The sequence below is a fragment of the Pelophylax lessonae genome (assembly GCF_965119305.1).
Source record: "Pelophylax lessonae genome assembly, chromosome: 2".
Lineage (NCBI taxonomy): Eukaryota > Metazoa > Chordata > Amphibia > Anura > Ranidae > Pelophylax > Pelophylax lessonae.
This window is the reverse complement of record NC_138769.1, coordinates 569,793,301-569,819,990: the sequence shown is the minus strand read 5'-3', so window position 1 is coordinate 569,819,990 and position 26,690 is coordinate 569,793,301. Positions and strand designations below refer to the sequence as shown.

The window sequence follows — 26,690 nt, the reverse complement described above, 5'->3', positions numbered from 1 at the left end:
TCGTGGGACAGGTTAGTGTGTGTTTATTAAAAGTCAGCAGCTACACTTTTTGTAGCTACTGACTTTTAATAAACACAAAAATGAGTGGAACCCAGCTTTAACATTGGCATATATGGGAAATCCCGGTCTGTTTGGCATGGCACTGCTCACGAACTATAAGTGACAGGAACACAAAACTTGGGGAGCTCTGAGAGGGGAAACAGTACTACAACATGTACTGTACATTATAAAAGTGGGGTATGCCTGTTAACTACACTGACTGCACTAAACTAACTCAACTCACTATCCACTAACTACCTGCCTAATCATACACTAAACACAGCTGCCGTGTAAGCAGCAGCCTTATATAGTGTGGGGCGTGGACTTAGCCCCTGAGCCATGATTGGATAAAGGCATCCTGCCTTTGGCCAATCATGGCTCTGACAGGACACTGTGCTGTGATTGGCCAAAGCTTAAAGGTCATGTGCATGCTTTGGCCAATCATCAGTAATGTATTCACTGCACCATCGCAGCGCATTATGGGGCGCTCATCGGCGGGCGAACTGCACGCCAAGCACCCCGTTTGTGTGTTCGACTCGAACATAAAGCCCATCCCTTCTTCTCAATACTTATCCATTCTTTCAGCAGAAACACAGGTATGCATATAAGCCCCACGGAAGAAGGCCCACTTCCACGAGGCCTCAAATGCTCATATGTATGCATGCTATGAAGTAAACAAGTTTAAAAAAAAAAAACATAAGAAAATGATTGTGACTTAGGCAGGTAGCTGATAAAACATTTATATTTATACAGATATATATATATATATATATATATATATATATATATATATATATATATATATATTAATCAAGATTGGTTCTTATTATATGTGTTACTTCATGCTCAATTGTGGCACACCACAGGTTTCATAATGAGTATTTTACCTATTTATGAAAAATCTGTAAAGCACTTCAGTGTTGTTTTTCCATTTTAGTAATACTGTAGCTATATATTCATTACTTTACACATGTTCTGCATATAGTACTTTATTTTACTCAATGCTGTTGCTATGTTCTTAACCACTTGAATACCAGCCTGTAATACCCTTCATTATCAGACCGTTTTTCAGTTTTCAGCACTGCGATAGTTTGACGATTACGCTGTCATGCACCTAAAAAAAAAATTATATAAATTTATTTCAGACAGATAGATATTTCTTTTGGCAGAAATTAGTAACCATTAATGATGATTTTGTTTTTTGTTCTGTAAAAAGGGAAAAAGACCAAAAAATTTGAAAAAAAACTCCTGTTTCCCTTACTTTCTGTTAAAATAAAAAATGCCAGAATAGTATAAAAAAAACAAAATGCAATCAGTTTTTTTCTTTTTTTTGGGGAAAGTAGACAGCTCAAGGTCATCTAATTTTTTGCCACAATTGTTTGGCATTTATCTGGGTAAATAAAGGCCCCTTCGATTTGAAAAACATACATCAGTACGTAAAGGGTTAATGGCTGTTTTTTCTTAGGATCAAAGGATAAGAGAATGATTCATTCACCTGTCAGAAGGCAACAAATAGAAACTAACATTACACACATTTTACAAACAGGTATAGTTAATATATAGATATTATTCAGGTAATATATACAGTCAGGTCCATAAATATTGGGACATTGACACATTTCTAATCTTTTTGGCTCTATACACCACCACAATGGATTTGAAATGAAACACACATGTTGTGCTTTAACTGCAGACTTTCAGCTTTAATTTGAGGGTATTTACATCCAAATCAGGTGAACGGTGTAGGAATTACAACAGTTTGTATATGTGCCTCCCACTTTTTAAGGGACCAAAAGTAATGGGACAGAATAACAATCATAAATCAAACTTTCACTTTTTAATACTTGGTTGCAAATCCTTTGCAGTCATGTACAGCCTGAAGTCTGGAATGCATAGACATCACCAGATGCTGGGTTTCATCCCTGGTGATGCACTGCCAGGCCTCTCCTGCAACTGTCTTCAGTTTCTGCTTGTTCTTGGGGCATTTTGCCTTCAGTTTTGTCTTCAGCAAGTGAAATGCTTGCTCAATCGGATTCAGGTCAGGTGATTGACTTGGCCATTGCATAACATTCCACTTCTTTCCCTTAAAAAACTCTTTGGTTACTTTCGCAGTATGCTTCAGGTCATTGTCCATCTGCACTGTTGAGCGCCTTCCAATGAGTTCTGAAGCATTTTGCTGAATATGAGCAGATAATATTGCCCAAAACACTTCAGAATTCATCCTGCTGCTTTTGTCAGCAGTCACATCATCAATAAATACAAGAGAACTAGTTCCATTGGCAGCCACACATGCCCACGCCATGACACTACCACCACCATGCTTCACTGATGAGGTGGTATGATTTGGATCATGAGCAGTTCTTTTCCTTCTCCATACTCTTCTCTTCCCATCACTCTGGTACAAGTTGGTCTTGGTCTCATCTGTCCATAGGATGTTGTTCCAGAACTGTGAAGGCTTTTTTAGATGTTGTTTGGCAAAATCTAATCTGGCCTTCCTGTTTTTGAGGCTCACCAATGGTTTACATCTTGTGGTGAACCCCCTGTATTCACTCTGGTGAAGTCTTCTCTTGTTGTTGACTTTGACACACATACACCTACCTCCTGGAGAGTGTTCTTGATCTGGCCAACTGTTGTGAAGGGTGTTTTCTTCACCAGGGAAAGAATTCTTCGGTCATCCACTACAGTTGTTTTCCATGGTCTACCGGGTCTTTTGGTGTTGCTAAACTCACGGATGCATTCTTTCTTTTTAAGGATGTTCCAAACAGTTGATTTGGCCACCCCTAATGTGTTTGCTATCTCTCTGATGGGTTTGTTTTGTCAATGTCCCAATATTTATGGACCTGACTGTACAGGTAATATAGGTTTTTTCATTACTTTTGAGTGAATGATGAGACATTCGCAAAGCACATTTTGTTACATATAAGTTCCATTTTGTCAGAGGTTCAGAACTTTGGGTCAATAACATCAATCAATTACGCCAAATACACTTTGGCAAAAAGATAGTTATAATAATGATTTTAAAACTTCAACATACAGAATTTATTATGTAAACTTAGGAAGAAGCATAAATAATATCTTGTATATTGAACACAGTCAGGGGAATTCAAAGATTTATAAGTACCATAAGGAGTCTGTGACACTCTTTAGAGTTTCATTGTGCCCCCCAACTCAACAAAAATTCCAATTCCAATTCCAAATAGCATACAGATCTTGTTTATGCAGAAAAGTGTTGAGGAAGTTTTTCACTCTGGTGGCCTCCCTCAGTTAAGCTTAGTACACATGGGCCAAATGCCGGGCGGCATCAACATTCGGTCCACGTGTATGGCAGCAGGTCAGACAGAAGCTAGCTTCTGTGGAAGGGTCATGACCGAAAAAGACTTCCGACTGGCTTTCAGTCAGCACTCTCAGCCAATGGCTGAGAGTGCTGATGGAGCGTTCTGGCAGGGGGGCCGTCCCCCTGTCAGAACATAATAGAACAGCAGGGGAGATCACTGTATTAACATTAGATTGTTAGTGCAACTCCTCCAACCTGAACTGTCAGGTTTTTTTCGTTCAACCCAAAAAAACTAGTAGGGTGTACAAGCCTTTAAACTGGTCTCTTATAAGGGCAAATAGGGCTGTTGATGTTTATAGAGATACATGTAATTGTCATGTATAGGGGGTAGGACTGCAGTGTAGTTGCATAAGTATATGATTAAAAAATATTTTCAGAGTAGGAATTAGATATTGACATGGGAGGGGTGCAGATTGTGTGATGGTTTTCAGCTAGCATGTGTTCCAATCCAATCACAGATCTTTCTGTTGTAGAGGTTAAGTGGGGTACACACTGAACAAAATTGGAAGGAAAATTCCCTTTGAGGAATGATCCTTCCATTTTTGTATAGTGTGTACACAATTTTCGACATCTGATTCAGACTTTCCAAATGAAAATTTCCAAAGGGACAAACACGGTTTTCGTATGAGAAAAATTGGGCAGGAAAGACCGCGCATGATCAGAAACAACAAACAACAATAAGTCAAACAAGAAAAGCCTTTGAGAATTTTCGTACAATCTGTACTATCCTCGATTTTGACCTCCTGTGAAACATTGAGGAAAACTGGACGATCATTCGCCTGATTTTCTGATAGTGTGTACTGGGCTTTAGACTAGCTAAGGCCCTATGCACACTTTTAGCCCTGGTGCATGAGGTGTTTAGCCATGGCCAGCGGGCACAATTCCCCCGTCCATTTCTGCTGCTGGCAAAATGCAAACTTCTTGGATTCAAGGCATTCGTCTCTGTTTGCATACTGCACTGAACGTAAATGGTACTAGATAGGCTGTCCAGCCCCAACCAGCTGCAGCAGCTGTCAGCCTCTCATAAAGTTTGGCAGGCTGCCCCATGCCCTGGGACTAAATGCCCAATGTGAATGAGGCTGTATAAAAATAATAATAAACAGTTCAAATTAACCTGAAGAAAATCTCAGAATATCAGAAAAATTGGCCAGCATATGTTCAATACACCTTTGGGTGAGAGCAATAATAATGTGGCAGAATATAGGAAAGTAAACACGTATGTGACTCTCTCCAGTGAGCCTGCTCAAAAAAAGTTATCTTTTCATTTCACGAATGGTAGGAAGTAGGGAGAATGTCCTGTCTTAGTAATTAGGTAAAGCAGAACTTCAGCTCGTTCTAATGGTGCTGAAGATGTAGGCAAAGAAATGATTCCCACTGTACTGAGTCAAAGTATGTTAAGTCATGGTTGGATCAAGTCCCATGGGGGATTTCTTTTGTTGGATTTGAGCATCTGCTGGCAGAATTTTTCATTTTTTAAGATGTTTGAGATCTGCTCCCAAGCCGAAAATAGCAAACATTTTGCCTTGTCTGGAGATAAGTAGTTTTGTGGAATATCCCTATTTACAATAGTTTGTTGTGTTCCCAAGATGTTTTGTTAAGGGGAGTAGCTTTTTCCTGTTTTGAATAATTCGTTTAGCTAGATTAAAGAATTTCATTAAACATTTTTCTGGTAGTGAAGGCCTGCAGCTATAACTTTCTTAGCTGTCCACCAGTTATTCATTCTTCTCTTTTCAGATGCTATTCTGCATGTTGTCAATCTCCTGTTTATAGCTCTTTTTTTTTTTTTTTTTTTTTTTCAAAAATATGAAAGAGGAGAATTGTACCATATATGTACATGAACAATTCCTTGCTGCATTTGTGTAGTGAACAAGATTACTCCAAAAAGTTCTAAATAATCTTATCATCAAATTACAACTGTGTCATTTTTCCACTTAATGCAAATTTACTGTTTATATTAATATTTTAGTGTTAAGTGCTTGGAAATCTGTGCTGGTAATTTTCAATTCAGAGCTTCCATCACATAGAACAATGCATCTCTCTAGACTTCCATACCCAAGCTCTCCCTGTAACTCTAACACTTACTCTTTCCCGTAACCTAACGCTATTCCTTCATGTAACGCCAACCCTCCCTGTAGTTGTGACACTAACCCTTACTGTAACCCTAACACAAAAGCTGGCCATACATTATACAATTTTCCCGTAACCTAGCACTATTCCTCCATGTAGCCCCAACGCCAACCCTCCCTGTAGTTCTGACACTAACCCTTACTGTAACCTAACACTAATTCTTCCTGTAACCCTAACATGAAGACTAACCATACATTATATAATTTTCCTATAACTTAACACTATTCTTCCATGTAACCCCAATGCAAACCCTTCTTGTAGTTCTGACACTAACCCTTACTTTAACCTAACACTAACCCTTCCTGTAACCCTAACACGAAAGCTGGCCATATATTATACAATTTTCCCATAAACTAACACTATTCCTCCATGTAACCCCAATGCCAACCCTCCCTGTAGTTCTGACACTAACCCTTACTGTAACCTAACACTAACCCTTCCTTTAACCCTAACACAAAAGCTGGCCATACATTATACAATTTTCCCCATAACCTAACACTATTCCTCAATGTAACCCCAATGCCATCCCTCCCTGTAGTTCTGACACTAACCCTTATTGTAACCTAACACTAACCCTTCCTGTAAAAGGCTGGCCATACATTATACAATTTACCTGTACAATGTTCCTTTAGATTTACCAAAACCATATAATTTGAGGTCAAACCCAGACTATTTCAATTTGAATGCAGTCAGGCAGGTCCTTGCACTACATAATTGAAGGTAAATCTAAAGGAAATTAAAACATATAATTGTATAGTTTATGGCCAGCTTAGTTCTACTTGTAACCGTATCACTAATTCTCACTGCCACTACTATTACCCTAAAATGAACCCTCCCTGTAACCCTCACTTTAACCCTAACACTACCTCTATTGTAACCTTACCAGTGACCCTCACTGTTTCTCTAATACTAACCACTCTTTATTTATGGCACTAACTCTCTAATCTCTAATCTATTGCTCACAATAACCCACCCTTTAAAGTGTTACTAAACCCACAACTGTAAAAATCAGTGTGTTTATGCAGTAAAGCATGCTTGTCATACTCACTGTGGAACCTAAGTGATTAAACCTTTGCATTGTGTAAAAAGGCTGCTTGATCCTGTCTTCTCTGATCCTCCTCTTCTTCCACTGACTCCAGAACATGTCTGGATAAGACAGAGCCTTTGGAGTCAGGCTGCACATGCTCAGTTTGCTGTATATAGCTAGAGAGTTTCTTTTTTTCTTGGGAGAGTGCATGTGATCAGCACAGGCCCAATCAGCACTGTCCAGACAGAGGGTCAGGGGTCCTGCATCCTCATAGGACAGCTCAGTGCAGTATGAAAACTCCTCCTACAAGCTTTACCAGGAACTGATAGAAGTCACAAGACTGCTATATACTGCTGACGAGAAAAGGTATTTAGCAGTTTATATTTACTAAAATAATTGCATTTCCATGTTCTGTGGGAGACCAGATATAGTGAATGCAGGGTCCTGGGTTTAGTAACACTTTAACTCTAACACTAACCTTCACTGTAACCCTAACATTAAAGCGGACTTCCACCCAAAAGTGGAACTTCCGCTTATATGCTTCCTCCCCCCGTCCGGTGCCATATTTGGCACCTTTCAGAGAGAAGGGGGATCGGGTACCTGTTTTTGACAGGTACCCTTCCCCACTTGCAGGAGACAGTGCCGCCTCATAAATTCGCCCCCCCCTCCTCCTTCCTCTCCCGCCGGGCCAATTAGAAAATGCAGCGCGCTTCGCGCATGTGCAGTAGGGTGCCGGCTGTGAAGTGGAAAGGCTTCACTGCCGGTTTCTCTTACATGGAATGGCGGCAGCAGCACCTGAGAGCCGATCAAAAAATTGGTTTCAGGTGCCGTCATCGCGGGAACCCTGGACAGGTAAATCCTAATATTAAAAGTCAGCAGCCACAGTATTTGTAACCTTAACTCATTCTTTGTCTCTTTGCTGAAGAGCAACCTCTCTTTACCAAAAGGTGTCAGAGCCATAGTTGTGATTCCAGAACCTACTGTTCTGTGTTCATAACTCTGTCATGTTATACTATATGTATCTGAAGTGTTTCTTTGATAGGTTCCGCTTAAGCTATGTTACTTTTCTAGCCTACTGTAAGATGTACAGCATATCACTATAAGCATTACGTATTTCTGTAGCTATTGAATTATTGTATATTTTGTTTATGTATCATCTTAGCATTTGTCTTCTAGATGTATTGCATATGGTATGAAGTGTGAACACCAGACTATTTGTCTAACTTATACACAATGTTATTACAGGGAATATATCACTGGAACAGATCCCTTTTGTGTTGAAATGGCAAGTTCTGTATTAAATAAATTAGTAGAAGAGCTGGAGAAGGTTGCAAGCAGTTGTGGCAGTGATGCAAGATTGATTCTTCAATGGGTAGAAGATTTTAAGGTAAGTGATATTTTTAATATCAAGAAAGTCAATGTGCCAACCAGTAGCAGTTACAGAAATTGCTTTGAGAGATACTGGAGAAATGGTAATGTACAGCCAGTGCAGTACATGTGGCATTCCCAGAGCAAAAGCAAATGAGGGTTGTCTATGATGCTTGCCAGGGCTACCAAATATACAGCAGCATCTTAGAGGATAACTATACAAAATGAAGGCCTCTTGATCCCTTTGGGAAAGAGAGCCTTGACTGATGGGGCATGGCCAGGACATGGGTGGAGGAAGGAGGGATTAAGTGGTCGCAGAGGATTGGTTAAAAGGGATTTGGGCCGGGGCCTGAGCTCAAAAGTTCTGCACAAGGGAATTCTGGGCCTTTTTGATCACACGTGGATGCTGCCCACCCTCCTGCTCCTTTATGGATGGTCTGTCACAGCTTTATCTGCATTTTTTTACCTTGCCAGCACTTTAAATTTGCTATAATGGGATATGCCCTTGATTTGAAAGTGGAATTGGTCTGTCTGTTCAGCACTTATGGTAAGGACAGCCCCCCCCCCCACCCCCTGGAATTTGACCAGTTAATGTTAAAGCATGCTCACAGTACAACTGTGACTGGCACTGGTTAAAACTGTTAACGTAAATGGCACTGGTTAAACGTGTTAACGTGTTATGTGTTGGAAGTTAAAAAAAAAACGTGGCCTTGCCATTCTCCAACCTAATGGTTGTAAGTGTTTTTTCTTATATTGGGGGGGCAAGGGGTGGTTGAGTATGTTGACAGTGGTCTTTCCTGAGCATATGCACCTCAGCAGTCAAGGCTTTCAGCACAATAGACGTAGACAGCATTGGGTGCTCACTGAAGGGAGGACAGTAAATGAGGAAAAAGGATGAAGGGAGACTTAAATGCTCATATATAAAAGCAAAACAAAATAACCACAGCTATACTGCTGCTAAAAAAAAAAAAAACAACACTTGGCGCACAGTGGTTTCCTTTACAAATTTGCCCTCCACATGCTTGCTTTTGGTACTTCAATAATCTCCTGCTATCATGAAATGTTCACTGCAGCATTATACAGAGAACACTAAAAAAGACAGGGCCGGCCACATTCTGTATTTTTATAAAATACTTGTAAAATGCAGCTACAGTGTGGGAGTAGATACTGTGGTGTCCTGTGAATAGTATCATGCGTTCCCTATTTTAAATAGAATCATTAATGCAGACTGGAGACTCCACCCTCAATTTGCCAGTCTGGGGGAGACCAAAGTTCTTTTTTACTGGTCACTTATTTATACTTTCTACCCCTTGCTGGTTAACTTGGGTCCTGGTGGTTCTGCATGTATGACTTAACACAGGCCTTGGCTATTTCCCTAATAGGCATACTTTCCCTAAGTAACCAATCACAGAAAACGTATTGTTCACCATTGCAAGCACTACTTTCCTTTGGACTCTCCAGCAAAATATTTGCTAATTCCCCTCCATCTCTTACCGGGCACTGCTGTACCTAAGATTCTGTCTATGTCTCCCCAATGACTGCTCACTCCTTGATGCAACTCATGCATCTAAATTCACTATAGTAAGTTACATCAATATAACCGTTCATATTTCTTATTTTCCTTTGAGAAAGTATTTTCTTTTATGTGATAAAAATGCTTCTAATCTTTAGTCATCTGCAGAGATAAAATCATTCTTTTAAATATTTGTAGACTTTTATTTTTTCATATGATTTATTTTTATTGATATTAGCACCCCACACATATATCAAAAACAACAAAACAAAGAAACAAGAGCCTTGAGTAATTAAAAAAAGAAGAAAAAAAAAGAAAAAGAAGAGCGCTCTTAGTGCAGACAGTCATTTATTAATAACAAGGCAAAAGTCGTAACAACTCACTGGACGTTAATGACAGTAGGGCTGTAACACTTCAACGATCATAGGACAATCCTCTGGGGGGTGTCATCCATTCACATGTAGCAGTCTATGGCTGGATCACTGGTGGTAGGAGAGAAGGAAGCCGGCTGTCTCCTACGGCGGTCAGCGATCGGCCATCAAGCGTCTGGAACAACAGCTGCGGTGTGTGGATGGTAGCTGGAAACGGTCCCGTCACCAGGGAATGTGAGGTATGTGAGCTATGCACGGCATGCACGACGCGTTTCTGAGCATGCGCCGGGTCATCAATGGCCCTGCGCGCTCTTTCTTCAGGTGCTCCAGCCATAGACTGCTACATGTGAATGGATGACACCCCCCAGAGGATTGTCCTATGATCGTTGAAGTGTTACAGCCCTACTGTCATTAACGTCCAGTGAGTTGTTACGACTTTTGCCTTGTTATTAATAAATGACTGTCTGCGCTTAGAGCGCTCTTCTTTTTCTTTTTTTGTCTATCCAGAATCTCCTCTTCATCTGTGGAGAGCTGCTCAGTGCCTGTGGAGATCTCCATTCAGGACTACTCATCACTTTATTTTATGGTATTTTTTTCCCATGTTGATTATTATTCTTTGTCCTGCCTTCTTCCCTCCCCCTCCCTGTTGTTCTTATTAACCATCTACTCCCCATATGCTGGTGGTTTTTTAGCGCTCTAGTATTTTTGTTTTTGAGTAATTAAAAGGACAGCTGAATCAAAGAATTGGAAAAAAAAAACATTCTGGGTTCACACTACTACGATGCGGAAACCAGCCAGATTCTAGTGTGGGTTCCCCATCGCATCTCCCCCACAGGCAGTTCTCACTGCCCTCTGCCAACCGCTGTGGGTTTTAAAATAAAGTTAATGACACCCCCCAGATTGGTTCGCAGATCCCAGTGTGATCTGTGAATTCAGGCAGGAATCGGATCGCATGGGTGTGAACACCGATTCCATTGCGGTGGCAAAACTACAAACGCTAGATGAGCCTGCAGATTGTTGCCGCCTTTAACCAGGAGGAACACTTACTAGGGGAGCAGCAGGTATGTTCAGCAAAAATCTAATTAGACTAAAAAAAATCAAAGACATGGAAAGTTTTGAAGATTTAATAGACTTTCATTTATTTTTTGTGGTGGGTTACAACCGCTTTAAGATAAAAATAAGGACCTTTGTTTTTGGCATGTGGCTGTAATTTCTAGAAACCGCTGTCACTTTTGTTTGGGAAATACATTCTTATCCTGGTGTGTTAACTTTGTCAATTTAGCCTATTTTCTACTTCTAAAAGCATTTCTGTTGGCATTTATTTTGATAGACCTAGTCAAGACTTGTGTACACCTATCAATTTGAAGCTTTTGATTCTTATAAATGTGCCACACATTGGGGTTGATTTAATAAAGGCAAATAGACTGTACACTTTGCAAATGCATTTGCACTCTGCAAGGGAATTAGCCCCAGAGCTTAGTAAATGAGGCAAAGCTCTGATGACATCTATCATCCAATCATGTGCAAGAAAAAAAAATAATTTGCATGTGGTTGGGTATTTCTTGCAAAATGAAGCTTCTCCTCATTACTAAGCTCTGGAGCAAATTCCCTTGCAGGGTACAACTGCACTTGCAAAGTGCACAGTATAGTTTCCTTTAGTAAATCAAACCCGTTGTCTCCTGAACATAATAGCTTGCTTTTTAATGCTTTCTTACCTTCCAATTGGCCTACTGCCTGCGAGCAGTAGGACCAATTGGAAGGTAAGAGAGCATAGTACTGCTTGTACTTTGGTGTCTGCTGTTACTATGTTTTCTTCACTATAAGCACATTAATTCACACTGGGGGCAACCCGACTTGCCGCGGCGACCTGTGAAGTCGCGGTGCACAGCTCGCACCGCGACCTCGGAGCGGCCAGCACAGACTTCATATCATTGAAGTCAATGCAGGTCGCTTCAGGTCGCCCCAAAGAAGCTCAGGACCCTTTTTCTAAGTCAGAGCCACTTGTGTCGCTCCTATTAGAACAGGTCCTGTGCTGCTCTATGGCAGGCGACCCACGGTGACTTGTCAGACGACCAGGTTGCCTGACAGGTCGCCCCAGTGTGAACAGGGTCTTAATGCTATTGTCTTGGTTCTACTTCTTTTGCATGAGGTTTCTAGTTTTTATTCTGAAGATTATTTTATTCTCTACTTTCTGTGCAATAAAAAGATTGATATCTTTTCAGTTACTATTGACTATTATTTGCAACTGTTGACCATTATTTACAACACCATTATTTTCATTGGTGTTTAAAACTATCCTTCTTTCTGAAGAAAATATGATTGGCTACAGGGTTTTTTTTTTTTTTTTAACACATTTTTCTTGTGCATACAGAGAATGTCACAGCATGACCCAAACAGCACAATACTGTTTTTCAAGGCCCTTTGTAAAGCAGAAATGGATGTCGTTTTAAAGCAGGTATGCCATTTATCTTCAGTTTCCTTTAGCTCCAAACTCTTATATTATTGCAAACGTTTAAATATGTTAGGGACTTATGTATACATGCTGGTATCCATTATATATACTCTAAATAAATAACGGTCATCACTCCAAACAGCTAACCTTTTAATATTCATATATTTATGAAAGGAAGCATCATATAAAGTATACAAAAAAATATATAAAAGGAGGTCATGGGACTTTGAGTGAGGCCAACCACTTTACCAAAGTAGATATATAGAGTACATACGTTAACAAGTTGGTTAGAGAAATAGAACAATACAGCGAAGATAAATGCAAAAAAAAAAAAAAAATTCCTGGATGAAGTAAAAACATATATGTATTTGAGAACTGACATAAAAATTCATGATAGATACAGTAAATACATAATATAATTGCAAAATAATATATATAAGAAATAAATACATTATATTATATAGACATGATGAATAAAGCCACTTGGCTACTGACGCGTTTCACGGAACCCTGTCTGCTTCTTAAAGAGTATAATGCAAAGAGATCTAAAAATCGAAATAAATGTAAACATGTATAAAAATAATGAATGGATCAAAAAAAAAAAAATTGGAAAATATAACTATTATTAAATGAATTACCAGCACCTAAAAAGAAGGGTGAAGGGGCGGCAGACACAAGCTTCACCCGGGGCTGTGGCAAAAAGACACATCCAAGTCAAGGGGACATCCGGGGGGCAGGTCTAGTGCAGAGTGTAATCTATAGTATAATAACTTTGGGTAAATTCCAACCCATATAAATCTAAAAAATAAAATTAATAATAAATGTGCGATAAGCGTGTAAGTGAAGGATGAATGAGCAGTGAAATAGAAATAGTATAGGCTGAGGAATATATGCCACAATTCCAAAAGAAAAGACCCAAAATGTGTGCACATGAAGAACCAAGCTCTTAGAAGCAGATAGTGAGATAAGGGAAGGACATAGTGGACATAGTGAAGGCGATATGTAAGGAGCAATAAAAAAAAAAGTTAAAAGTAAAGGGGAAAAAGAACCAAACGTGCCAGGGCTGGAAACCATGTGCTGAAAAAATATACAAAATGGTAAGAAAAAAGTGAGAATGAAAAGTGAAGATACCCCAATTAAGTGAAAGTAGATACCTGTGTGAGCCATTTGAAGGTAATAAAAGATAAGGATATCAGAAAGAATAACGGGGATATCACCTTCACATTAACATTTTTAAAGTACATTTATGAATTTGTGTTGGGCCGCATTCATAGCTGTCTTGGGCCACATGCGGCCTGTGGACAGCAGGTTGGACACCACCGATCTAGACAATGGCAAACTTTCAACTACACGCGTCATATACATTTTTATTAGAACAAGGAGGAGAGCCAAGGTAAAGTATAGTAATTAACAAACATCAACACACATTAATATGCAGACACTCAGGATCAGGTGGAGGTGGAAACCCTGACGTTTTGGAGTAAAAATCCATTTCTCAAGTGAATTCCACCTACTACAATTTACTGTTATGTCTTTATATGATGCTTCATTTTATAAAATTATGAAACTTGGGAATTTTGCCTCTTATTTATTTTGACTTTATTATTCCTGGATTTTTTCTTGAGGAAACCCAATCTATGGTTTCAGCACCCTTATTTATGTAAATAGCCCCTTGTGCACAGATGTTGTGATTTGGATGTGCATTATCATACCCTTTGTTTTACCGAGTTATCCATTGTATATGCTGTAAATGCACACATTGTTTAGTACATACAAATACAGTGATAAAACTATCCTCACAAAGCTAAAGCTCATAAATGTCAGCAAGTCATAGAAGAATGAAGGGAAATTTCTTTCCATGAAGTAAGACGTGCTGCAGGAAAATAGACAAATGGGAACTGGGAGAAAATGCTGGTACACATCCAAAACATTCTGGAGGTCTGATATCTTCCAGATGATGTGGGAAAACATTGGGATCACCTAGATAGACATTTAAGTCCATAAGCAGGCTTAGAGAAATATTAGGCAGGGCTGTACTTCCAGTTAACATCACTGGAATGATGCTTATAAAAAACGATTTGTAATAATGGTGAATGGAATTAGCAATGATGTCAGACATAAATAAAATGATCAATTCTGAAACAAAAAAAAATGTTTCAAGAGCCAGAAATAAATCTGCCGAGAAAAAGAAAAAGATCTTTGCATATGTTTTTTAAATCTTCCTATTCAGGTTTAGTGTCTACACAAGTGTGAGGTTTTCTTGCCTTTCATCATAGTTTACATAATTATTGCTAAAGGAAAATACAACTAGAGCACACAAATTTCAAGAAGATGTATAATGTGTTCTCATACATTCTAGAAGATATTTAAGCTTGTCATACTGTACATATACCCTGCACAGGGGGTATATGTATTATGATTTAGTTGGAAATTCAGCTCAGAGGTAGCAGCAATTTCAAGGACTCAAGACAGTCTGAACTGTGGTTTAAGGGTTTGCCAGGCCACTTTTATTAAATGAGGAAAAGTAAGGCTCTGTTCACACTGCCACGACTTAGGATCGGACTTCTGAGATCCCAAGTTGCGTGACATGCAAAATCCCGTTTTAGTCAATGAGAGCTGTCCTAAATAGCACTATTTAATTCGCTCTGACTTTAGAAAATAATCCTGTACTATTTCAAGGCAACTTCTTTCTGACTTGTGCCCATAGACTTTATTGAAGGTTGCCTCCAAGTGGATCCTCATCTTAATTGATGTGATTTGGATCCGACATTACAGGAAGATTACACAGGAATTCCCTGGAGCTGCGTCAAAGTCGTGCCGAAGTCGCACCAAAGTTGTCTGGCAAAGTTGCACTGTAAGCTGCACGGCTTTCAGGTCGCGCCAGTGTGAACCGAGCCTAATATTTATTACATCAGGTTTTTCTACGCAGGGATTTGACACATATTCTAGAACAGACACTTGGCTGAAATCTTGGTCACACATGCTGCTCCCGTGCAGTACCGCTGTTCCACAGCACACCACAATGACCCACAATGTCTTTCTCAGATATGCAGCAGGACAAAGCACCTGCCTGCCACACTGGACAGACCTGGACATGCACACATGCTGGCCCCACAGCTGTTTGTCCCCTGGACAGGGCCCTCTTGACTCCAATTTTGAGACCTCCAGGCCCTAGGCTGGAGCCCACCCCTGTCTCCTGGCGGTAGCCCTGAGCTATCATTATAAGGCCTCATGCATACTGCTGCTGTTAAACTCACGTTTTTGTGAGTTTGGGCGTTGTTTTTAACTGCCCTTAAACTCCCCTCTATGTTATCCTATGTGTCAGGACAAAGCACCTGCCTGCCACACTGGACAGACCTGGACATGCACACATGTGGCCCCGCAGCTGTTTGTCCCCTGGACAGGGTCCTCTTGACTCCAATTTTGAGACTTTCCAGGCCCTAGGCTGGAGCCCACCCCTGTCTCCTGGTGGTAGCCCTGAGCTATCATTATAAGGCCTCATGCACACTGCTGCTGTTAAACTCACGTTTTTGTGAGTTTGGGCGTTGTTTTTAACTGCCCTTAAACTCCCCTCTATGTTATCCTATGTGTCAGGACAAAGCACCTGCCTGCCACACTGGACAGACCTGGACATGCACACATGTGGCCCCGCAGCTGTTTGTCCCCTGGACAGGGTCCTCTTGACTCCAATTTTGAGACTTTCCAGGCCCTAGGCTGGAGCCCACCCCTGTCTCCTGGTGGTAGCCCTGAGCTATCATTATAAGGCCTCATGCACACTGCTGCTGTTAAACTCACGTTTTTGTGAGTTTGGGCGTTGTTTTTAACTGCCCTTAAACTCCCCTCTATGTTATCCTATGTGTCAATTGACGTTTTTAGCAGTTTATAAGCATGGGAGTTTATAGGCTGCATATAATAGTGTTCCAGAGCAGTTCTTCTGACCACTAAAAACTCTGAGCGCTGAAAAACGCTCATAAATGCCCTTAAAAGCTCATAAATTAGCACAAATTCTAGGCACGCGTAGCACTTCAGTGTTTATCTATTTCAATGGCCAGAATAATTTAAAATTCTGGCCAATGAAATAAATAAACTCACAAACTCCAAAATCTGTAAAACTCTGATAAACTCTTTAGAAAAAATGCAGCTTAGGTGAGCTTATAATGCTGTTTCTCCCCTGTCAGGGTAAACAACATTTACAAGAAACCATTGTGCATGAGGCCTAAGGGCTGTGCACACCTGAGCACACACTCACTGGTCTTCAGCTAGACCGGGACACCGGGTTGGAGATCTCTTCCTTCCCAAAGCACTTTGAAATATCCAAACTATGGAGCCCAATCTGGGAATGCCAAAATCCAAAGAAAGCTTTAAAAAACGTTTTCTCTGCCCAAATTAGGTACTCAAGTGTCACACACTCTGCCTATGTGCTTTCTGCAACTATTTTCCAATTGGCAGGGCCCCACAGGACAATAATGAACTGAGTTGTGGTGTGGTCTGGTGTGATTGTGACTCAATTATAGGAAGCCGTGAAGAATGCTATTTCCTACAGATGTTAGAGAGAATTAAAGTGTCACAAGGGAACATTTGTTGGTTTTTCAGCACCTCAGTGACCCTGCTGTCATTTCCTGGCCCAGTATGCTTGATTGGGGGAAGATGATTAACTGCAGTGTTGACCTTCCCTCCCTATTACAGTATTTACAAACATACAAGTTTGAATGGCTGGACTTTCATTAAAAAAAGCAATTTTAAATGACTAATCTTTGTGTGATTAGCCACTTTCTGGTTTCTCCCAATCAACATTGGCAATTTTTAATTCTCATGCTGCTAGCATTAGGTAATAGATAGGAAAGTAGATCATAGTTACTTGTTTTAACCACTTTAGGACCGGAGGATTTTCCTGCTTTACGTCCAGGCCACTTTTTGCAACTTGGCATTGTGCCACTTTAACTGACAATTGCGTGGTCATGCAACGCCGTATGCAAACAAAATTTACGTCCTTTTTTTCCCCACAAACAGAGCTTTCTTTTGGTGGTATTTGATCACCTCTGCGCTTTTCATTTTTTGCGATATTAATAAAAAATAGCGACAATTTTGAAAAAATAACAGTATTTTTTTACTTTGACAGTTAAAAAATATCCAATATATTCATTTTTTTCAAATATTTAAGCCAAAATGTATTTAGCTACATGTCTTTGACAAAAAAATTCTAAATGAGCGTATTTTTAACCGCTTTAAGACTGGAAGATTTTACCCCATTCCTGACCAGGCCATATTTTGCGATTCGGCTGTGTGTTACTTTAACAGACAATTGCGCGGTTGTGCAACACTGTACCCAAATTCGATTTATTTATTTTTTTTCCCCACAAATAGAGCTTTCTTTTGGTGGTATTTGATCACCTGTGCGATTTTTACTTTTTGCGCTATAAACAAAAAAAGAGCGACAATCTTGAAAAAATAACAATATTTTTCACAATTTTTTATATGAAATTCCCCCCCCAAAAAATGTAAAAATCTAAATTTTTTAACATTTTAGGCCAATTTTTTTTCTGCTACATATGTTTGGTAAAAAAAAAATCGCAATAAGCGTATTTTGATTGGTTTGCGCAAAAGTTATCGCAGCTACTAACTACGGGAAAGATTTATGTAATTTATGTCATTTTTATTGTTTTTTTTTTAACAAGTAATGGTGGTGATCTGCGATTTTTTTTGCAGGACTGCGACATTGCGGCAGACAGAACGGACCCTTGACTAACATTTTTGACACTTTTGGGGGGACCAGTGACATTACTACAGTAATCAGTGCTATAAATATGCACTGTTACTGTAATAATGACACTGGCAGGGAAGGGGTTAACTTTATTGGTGATCAAGGCGTTAAATGTATGCCTGGTGCTTACTGACGTGTGTGGGGGGAGGGGATTGTGGGACACAGGTACAGATCGCAGGTTCAGATATGCTGAATCCTGTAATCTGTCCCTGCCTGTCACATAGGAGATCCGCCCGCTTTGTTTACACAAGCGGGCAGATTTCCTCACTCGATCCCCGGCGATCGGGGAAGAGCGGCGGTGATCACCACCTCTCCTCCCCTGGCCCGACTCCCCCTGTGTCTGAATACAGTGGGAGCAAGCCTCCGTGTGCCACCCACAAGGGGAGGAGTCCAGCGACGTAGGTCTACGTCGCTGGACGGAATCGAGCCACTTTGCCGCAGTACACTCAATGTGAGCGGTCGGCAAGTGGTTAAACTTTTACTATTACATTTCTTCAGCTACTTCCTGGTTTCTTGCCTAGCCAAATAATATCATACACCCCAGGAGTCTTCAGGAGGGGAGTAGAGGAGAATGGGTGCCTTTAAACATGCATAAACTTTAATAGCATTCCAGTCTTAGTCTAGGGTTCAATATTGAGTTGGCCCACCCTTTGCAGCTATACCAGCTTCAACTCTTCTGGGAAGGCTGTCCACAAGGTTTAGGAGTGTGTCTATGGGAATGCTTGACCATGCTTCCAGGAGCGCATTTGTGAGGTCAGGTACTGATGTTGGCGAAAAGGATTGACTCGCAGTCTGCACTCTAATTCATGTAGCCTTAGAGAACTCTGGTGTTTGACCACTGATAGAAGCTCTAAATATACTTCTACACTTTCCCCTCGCTGCTTTTGAGGCTGTCCTTCCCAAGGCTCTATGCTCCACATCTGGTGGGGACAAGCCAAGATAGGTATGAATCTCAGTATATAATCTTGCCTGATCCATACTCCAATGTTGCCATGACAGAAACCTTGGGAAACATTGTTGAATAAGAGAATCACCTATATCTTTTTGGCTACAAGGCAGACAATTGGCTATTCCTGATACCAGCCCACTCAAAAATATGGGGACGTCAAAGAGTGATTCATAGGCACAATGATCAATGAAAAGCTCACAGCTATACTCACCGATACTCATGCAAGGTGCAGTGGTCCCTTGGATAGAATACCTTCTACTAACAGGGTTTGATCACACTCTATTACATCTTTGAAATCAACATTCCTCATCATGGCTACATCCCCCTGGCTGAACTCCTCTCCTCCCCTCCTTTCCCCCACCCTTATCCCTAACCTTCGCTCACATTTCCTCTGTCTTCCTTTACTTACCTACACCTTTCACATATTCCTACCACTCTACCAAAGTCATGAAAGAAGTAATGGTAGTATCTGTAATTTACAACCTCTCAGTAATCTTCTGAAATAGATTTCATGGATTTATCCTTTAACAGACTTTCAAGGATGAATGGATTGATGTATTAAGTAACAGAATTCCTAAATACTTACATTACATCACATGATTAAGTTCCTAGGTCTTCATACATGTAGCCAGTATTGGAAGAAGCCCAGATGAACATGTTCTCAATTAAAAGGCATTCCTATTACCACTCAATATACCACCATCTCACCATGACTTCTGACATTAAAATATCAGTGTCTACTTTTTAGCTCAGACTGTATGGTAAAATAATTGATTATCCATACGATTCAAGCAGGCTCTGTGATCCTTTTGTTTTTTGTTTTCCAGTATCCACGTTTGTCTGCAAATTTTCAGGCTAAGCAGGAAGAAATGATGTTTCAATATCGTTGTAACAAGTTGCAGCACAAAATGAAGCAGACTTTAGTGGCACAACAAAGCTTTAAGGTTGCACTAGAAAACCTAAAATTCCATGGACAAGGTCAAGATCTGTCAGCTCTACAAAAGGTAATATAACCTGAATCATACAGCAGTTGAGCATATCCAAAAATGTCTGTAAAGCTGCCAAAATGTTACAAGATTTCCAGGTCAGCTGGACATGTACAACATTACTTGTTTATTTACTAGAAACCATGGGCTATATTCACAAAAGCATCTCCCATACATTATGTAGGTGTCCAGACACATTTTCCCTAAATATTGCATGTGATCCTGCAACTCTCAATTCACTATACTGTTTTGCTGTATTTGCCACAAAATGCTCAAAACTGACAGTAAATACAGGCATACCCCACTTTTAAGTACACAACGGGACCAGAGCGTGTATGTAAAACGAAAAGGTACTTAAAGTGAAGCAATACCTTTTTTCACTTCTCAATGCATGTAAATACACTAGTTCCATAGGAAATCTTGGTCAGCTTGACATGGCACTGCTCCCAAACCATAAGTGACAAGGACACCAAGCTTGGGGAGCATGTTAAGGGGATCCAGGACTATAACATGGTAGATTACCTAGGCAAGCTGGCCAGCCACAAATATATAAGTATATGTTGTAGTCCTGGGTCCCCTCTCAGTGCTCCCTAAGTTTGGTATCCCTGTCACTTATGGTTTGGGAGCAGTGCCATGTCAAGCTGACCAAGATTTCCCATAGAGGCCAATGTTAAAAACCGGGAGTAGTGCCATGCCAAGCTGACCAGGCGGTGTCCGTACTCGCGAGTGTACGTAAAGTGAGTGTACTTAAAACGGGGTATGCCTGTACCACATTAAAGAAAGGGGTTAAAGTCAATTCACAAAGGAAATAAATAAATAAATTCATGTGGTAACTAAGTAGTGGTCCAGGCATGCAGTATTTAAGGATTGTAAAGATATAGTATCCAATTTTGAGTAGTGTCTGCCTTTTTCAGTTCTCTCAACAGTAACACGTAGAGAACTAAATATGGAAAAATATAAATCATTGGGGTTGATTGACTTAAGCGTTTAAGGTCTAATCCCTTGTTAAAACATATGTCATGTGTAGTGGAAATACTTTACTTATTCACAATTATTTTTAGAGATATCTTTGGCCTACATATTTGCAAGACAGAATGGGGTTCTGAATAGAGGAGTATTCTTACAAAGCTGTGGAACTTGAGCTGTTAGGAAAGGCAGGTCATCAATTTGAAGGTTTGACAGATGGATACCAGTGTCACACATTCAAGAACATCAGAGAATGATAATGGCTATTCTCTAACAAGAAAACACAGACCTGTCACAAAGATATAGCATATATCACAGCAAAAATGACTTTAATGCAGGCTTTCTCAATCAGGGTTCCATGGAACCCTAGGGTTCCTCCAGAGGTTACCTGGGAAAAAATGGTATAAAAAAATGACACACATATAAATACCCTTCTTCCACCAATAAAAAGGACAAAGTTCTATTTTTTATTGGTGGAAGAAGGGTATTTTAAATATGTGTGTAATTTTTTATATAATTTTCATTCAATATTTGACTTTTTAAAAGATATTTTGTATTTACCTTATTGAACTTGTTTTTGATAGGCCACATGTGTCGAGAAAGCAGCTTCCTTTTGATTGGTATTCCAGTCACCTTTTTTCTTTTTTATTAATACATATGCTGCAGGCAGCAAACTGACTAAGTGACTTGGCCCATTTCTACGGTTTAAATCATTCCACCAATTTATTAGCAATACAAACTGACAGGGGTTTTAATTCTTCTCCACTGTATCCATCCCACTGGATATTGCATGAGATAAAATATTGTATGTTTTCATGAGATAAATACTGCATGTTTCGATGAAATACAGCATGAGGTATTTTAGTAGCATTTTTTTGTGAATTGCAAAAACATTTTGGAAAAACGCTATGAGCTATTTTAGAGCAAATTTTAAAGAGGAGAATACTGCTTTGTGAATGGAGCTCATTGTTGCATTTTACATGTCATTTCTATGTACATACTCATTTGAAAAGTTGTATCTAGCATAAAAAGCAGGTACATTCTGTGCGACAATTATAAAAATGTGTTTTTTTTTAAATGCTTAGGCTAACCCTTAAAATATTATTTGTATGTTATATGTTAAGATCAGTCAATTTGTCCTGTCAGTATATATGTGACCTCATGGATTTTGGCATTCCAATTGTTTCTCTGATCTGTAAAATATTCCATTAATTTTTTCACTTATGCTCAGTCTTTGTCTCCCTTTGCCATGTGCCACCAGTTCTTCCCAACATCAGAGTCCTGCATTTGTGTTATAGCCAAATGTGTTTACTTAGGGGTCAGTAAAGATCCCAGAAACCCTGTTTTCCTTTTGTTGTATTTTTCAGATTCTTTACTACAGTACATATTTTTAACAATAATAAAAATCTAAAGCCAAAGCTTTTTTCAAAATTCGATGGAATGGTATGGGATTAGAACACCTGTTACTTTTTTATTGCTGTCTGTGTCCTTTTTAGATTAAATAGCCCTCTCAATTTGTCCTGGTGATCATCGTCACTTAAAGAGGAAGTAAACCCTCCTCTGCAAGTTGTACCTATAGGTAAGCCTATGATAAGGCTTACCTGTAGGTATTGTAAATATCTCCTAAACTTGTACCGTTTAAGAGATATTTACCTTACATGCAGCCAGTGACATCACTGGTGCATGCGCTCTGAAGGAACGGCCGCTCGTGCCGTTCCTTCAGAGTCCTGTGCCGTGACCGTCGGCTCCCACGCGTGTGTGCGAGTGATGTCACCGCGGCTCCGGGCCAATCAGATGGCCGGATGCCGCGATCCCGGAAGACGGGCGACTGGACATGTCGCCCGTCATAGAGGTAAGCGGGCGGCACAGCGGGGGCTCGTTCTAAGGTAAGTATTTCATAATGAGCTAGTATGCGATGCATACTAGCTCATTATTTGTTTCTCTTTCAGGGTGAAGAAAAAAAAAAATATGTGGGTTTACAAGCTCTTTAAAGAGAAAATTACAAATTTTGAGTTGTACATCAACAGGAAAAGATGATAAATCTTAGGCCCCTTTCACATATACGGTCCGTTCAGTTCATCAGTTCAGTCAAAATGTATCAGTTTTTTATCCGTTTTTCATCCATTTTTCATCCCTTTTTCATCCGTTTTCATCCTTTTCCATCCGTTTTTTGTCCTTTTTCATCCATTTTTCATCTGTTTTTCATCCATTTTTCATCCGTTTTTTTTATCCACTACCAATGCAAAAACGAATGAAAAACCGACCGTTTGTCCGTTTACATCCATTTTTCGTCCGATTGTTTTTTTTGACGGATGAAAAATAGGGCATTCATCTGTTCCACAAAACGGACATTGACGGAAGCAGATGAAAACGGATGTTAACGGATGATCATTCGTTTTTACATAGAGATGCACTGATGTCTGTTTTTCATCCATCAATGGATGGATGAAAAACTGACAAATGGACCGTATGTGTGAAAGGGGACTTATAATCGTGATGGCAGTTCTGGTGACAACTGTCTACGAGGAGATTTAAATTACTTTGTAGAAATGTGCTCTCACTTTTTGCAGTAGCTATGGGACAGGAAAAGATGGAAAACTCCCTTAACCCCTTCCGTACCGCGTCATGTAAAATGACGTCGGCACAAATCCTTTCTCGATCCGGGCCGACGTCATATGACGGCGCCCGGATCTCCCCGCTACCGCGCGCCCCCGGGGGCGCGCAGCGCGGCGATCGGGGGTGAGGCTCGTCCCTCGGACTGAGCCCAACCCCGATCAAGGTAAATAGCCAATGAAATTGGCTGTTTACCACGTGATCGGCTGTGTCAATCACAGCCGATCACATGAGCGGCTCCAGCGCGAGCCGCTCGTTCCTTCCTTAATGCGCGCCCCCGGGGGCGCGCAGCGCGGCGATCGGGGACGAGGCTCGTCCCTCGGACAGAGCCCATCCCCGATCTAGGTAAAGAGCCAATGAAATTGGCTCTTTACCACGTGACCGGCTGTGTCCAATCACAGCCGGTCACAAATGTCATCAGAGAACACGGTAACTAGCTGTCACCGTGTTCTCCTCCTCACACACTGATCCTGTGTGAGGAGGAGATTGTGGTAACAGCTAGTTACCAATCATAGTGCACCCTAAACACACTGATTGCCCCCCCCCAATAAAGAGCACCTGTCACTAGCCCATCAAAGTACCCGAGTACCTGTCACCAGCCCATCAGGTACTCAGATGACAGGTACTCGGGTACTCTGATGGGCTGATGACAGGTACTCTGATGGGCTGGTGACAGGTACTCGGGTACTCTGATGATGGGTACTCGGGTACTCTGATGACAGGTACTCGGGTACTCTGATGACAGGTACTCTGATGGGCTGGTGACAGGTACTCGGGTACTCTGATGACAGGTACTCGGGTACTCTGATGATGGGTACTCGGGTACTCTGATGACAGGTACTCGGGTACTCTGGTGACAGGTACTCTGATGGGCTGGTGACAGGTACTCGGGTACTCTGATGACAGGTACTCGGGTACTCTGATGACAAGTACTCGGGTACTCTGATGACAGGTACTCGGGTACTCTGATGACAGGTACTCGGGTACTCTGATGACAGGTACTCGGGTACTCTGATGACAGGTACTCGGGTACTCTGATGACAGGTACTCAGGTACTCTGCTGACAGGTACTCTGGTACTTTGAGTACCCGTCATCGGAGTACCCGAGTACCTGTCACCTACCCAACAGAGTACCCGAGTACCTTCCACCTGCTCATCAGAGTACCTGACACCTGAAGTACCCGAGTACTTGCCACCTGCTCATCATTACCCATCACTACTCATCAGTACTCATCAGTACCCATCAGTACCTATCACCTATTAGTATCAGTACTGATCATCCGTACCCATCAGTACAGTATCAGTATCACCTATCAGTATCAGTACTACTCATCAGTACCTATCACCTGCCTGTCACCTGCCCATAAGAGTACCCGAGTACCTGTCACCTGCCTATCGGAGTACTCGAGTACCTGCCACTTGCTCATCAGTACCAGAGTACCTGTCACCTGCCCAGCAAAGTACCCGAGTACCTGTCACCCTTCATACAGCCACCATGTCTAAGTCCAAAAAGGTTAACATACGTCGTCCGTTTAAACCTAAATACCGGTGTTATGGCAGCAGATAGCTGCCATAACCCTGGTATTTTTTTAAACGGTGGACGGTTGGCTTTCCGATAAGGGTGGTCCCAGCGGCAGATTCGCCGCGGGATCACCCTTCCGGGGTGGCGGAAGAGGTGCCCCCCCCCCCTCCCGCTGCATTCTGGTCCTTTTCCCCGCTTACCGGACCCGCCGGCAGCGGGGAAAACGATCCGGTCCCAGATCCTCACAGACAGGATGTCGAGTGAGGGCAAGCTTGCCCTCACTCGACTCTATGGTCTTGGAGGACCGGAGCTACGGCAAACGTCGTTGCCTAGCAACCAGTTTAAAGGTCCCTTTTTTTTTTTTCATTTTATTTAATTTTTTTTTAATTTTTTTTTTTTTTTTTCTATCTTTTAGTGTACTTGTGAGATCTGAGGACTTTTTGACCCCAGATCTCACAAAAAAGAGGTCCTGTCGTGCCTTTTTCTATTACAAGTAATGTTTACATTTCTTGCAATAGAAATAAAAATGATCAATTTTTTTTTTTAAAAAAAAACTGTGTAAAAATAAAAAATAATAAATAAAATAAATAGTAAAAAAAAAAAAAAAAAAAATTAAAGCGCCGTGTCCCCGCGAGCTCGCACGCAGAAGCGAACGCATACGGAAACCCCGCCCACATATGTAAACAGTGTTCAAACTACACATGTGAGGTATCGTCGCGATCGTTAGAGCAAGAGCAATAATTTGAGCCCTAGACCTCCTCTGTAACTCTAAGATAGCAACCTGTAGAAATTTTTAAAATGTCGCCTATGGGGATTTTTAAGTACCAAAATTTGTCACCATTCTGTGAGCGTGCGCAATTTTGAAGCATGACATGTTGGGTATCTATTTACTCGGCGTAACATTATCTTTCACATTATGGAAAACAATTGGGCTAACTTTACTGGTTTCTTATTTTTTAATTAAAAAAAGTGATTTTTTTCCCAAAAAATTGCGTTTGGAAGACCGCTGCGCAAATACGGTGTGATAAAAAATATTGCAATAATCTCCATTTTATTCTCTAGGGTCTCTGCTAAAAAAAAATATATAATGTTTTGGGGTTCTAAGTAGTTTTCTAGCAAAAACAACTGATTTTAGCTTGTAAACACCAAATGTCAAAAATAGACCTAGGCAAGTGGCTAGGATGCATGATGATGCTCCTTGGATGTTTAGGCCCCTCTATATGGCTAGGCTGTGAAAAAGTCTCACACATGTGGTATTGCCATACTCAGGAGGAGTGGCAGAATGTATTTTGGGGTGTCATTTTTGCGATGTACATGCTATGTGTTAGGAATATCCTATAAATTGACAACTTTGTGTAAAAAAAAAAGTTTTTATTTTTTTCCCACATTTTCCAAAAACTTGTGGAAAAAAATGACATGTTCAAAGGACCCATAATGCCTCATAGAATATACGTTGGAGTGTTTGCTTTCCAAAATGGGGTAATTTTGTGGACTTTTCCATTGTATTGTTGCTCTAGGGCCTTGAAAAGTGTGATAGGTAGTAAGAAAGTTTTATGTGTATTTATGCTCCTAAAACGCCTTATGGTGCTACTTGGACGTGGAGTCTCTTTTTGTGGCCAGGCTGTGTAAAAGTCTCACACATGTGGTATCACCATACTCAGA

The 26,690-nt window shown here is 40.7% G+C and overlaps 1 protein-coding gene across 1 annotated transcript in view; it reads left to right on the top strand.

The window, feature by feature from the left end:
* STAT6 (signal transducer and activator of transcription 6) overlaps positions 1 to 26,690 on the top strand; it is a 357,207-nt gene that overhangs the window by 228,574 nt on the left and 101,943 nt on the right. Inside the window, exons 4-6 of the mRNA XM_082248146.1 lie at positions 7,773 to 7,914; positions 12,151 to 12,234; positions 19,769 to 19,945. Of these exons, the coding sequence (XP_082104272.1) occupies positions 7,773 to 7,914; positions 12,151 to 12,234; positions 19,769 to 19,945 (403 nt within the window). The remainder of the gene's footprint in view (positions 1 to 7,772; positions 7,915 to 12,150; positions 12,235 to 19,768; positions 19,946 to 26,690) is intronic.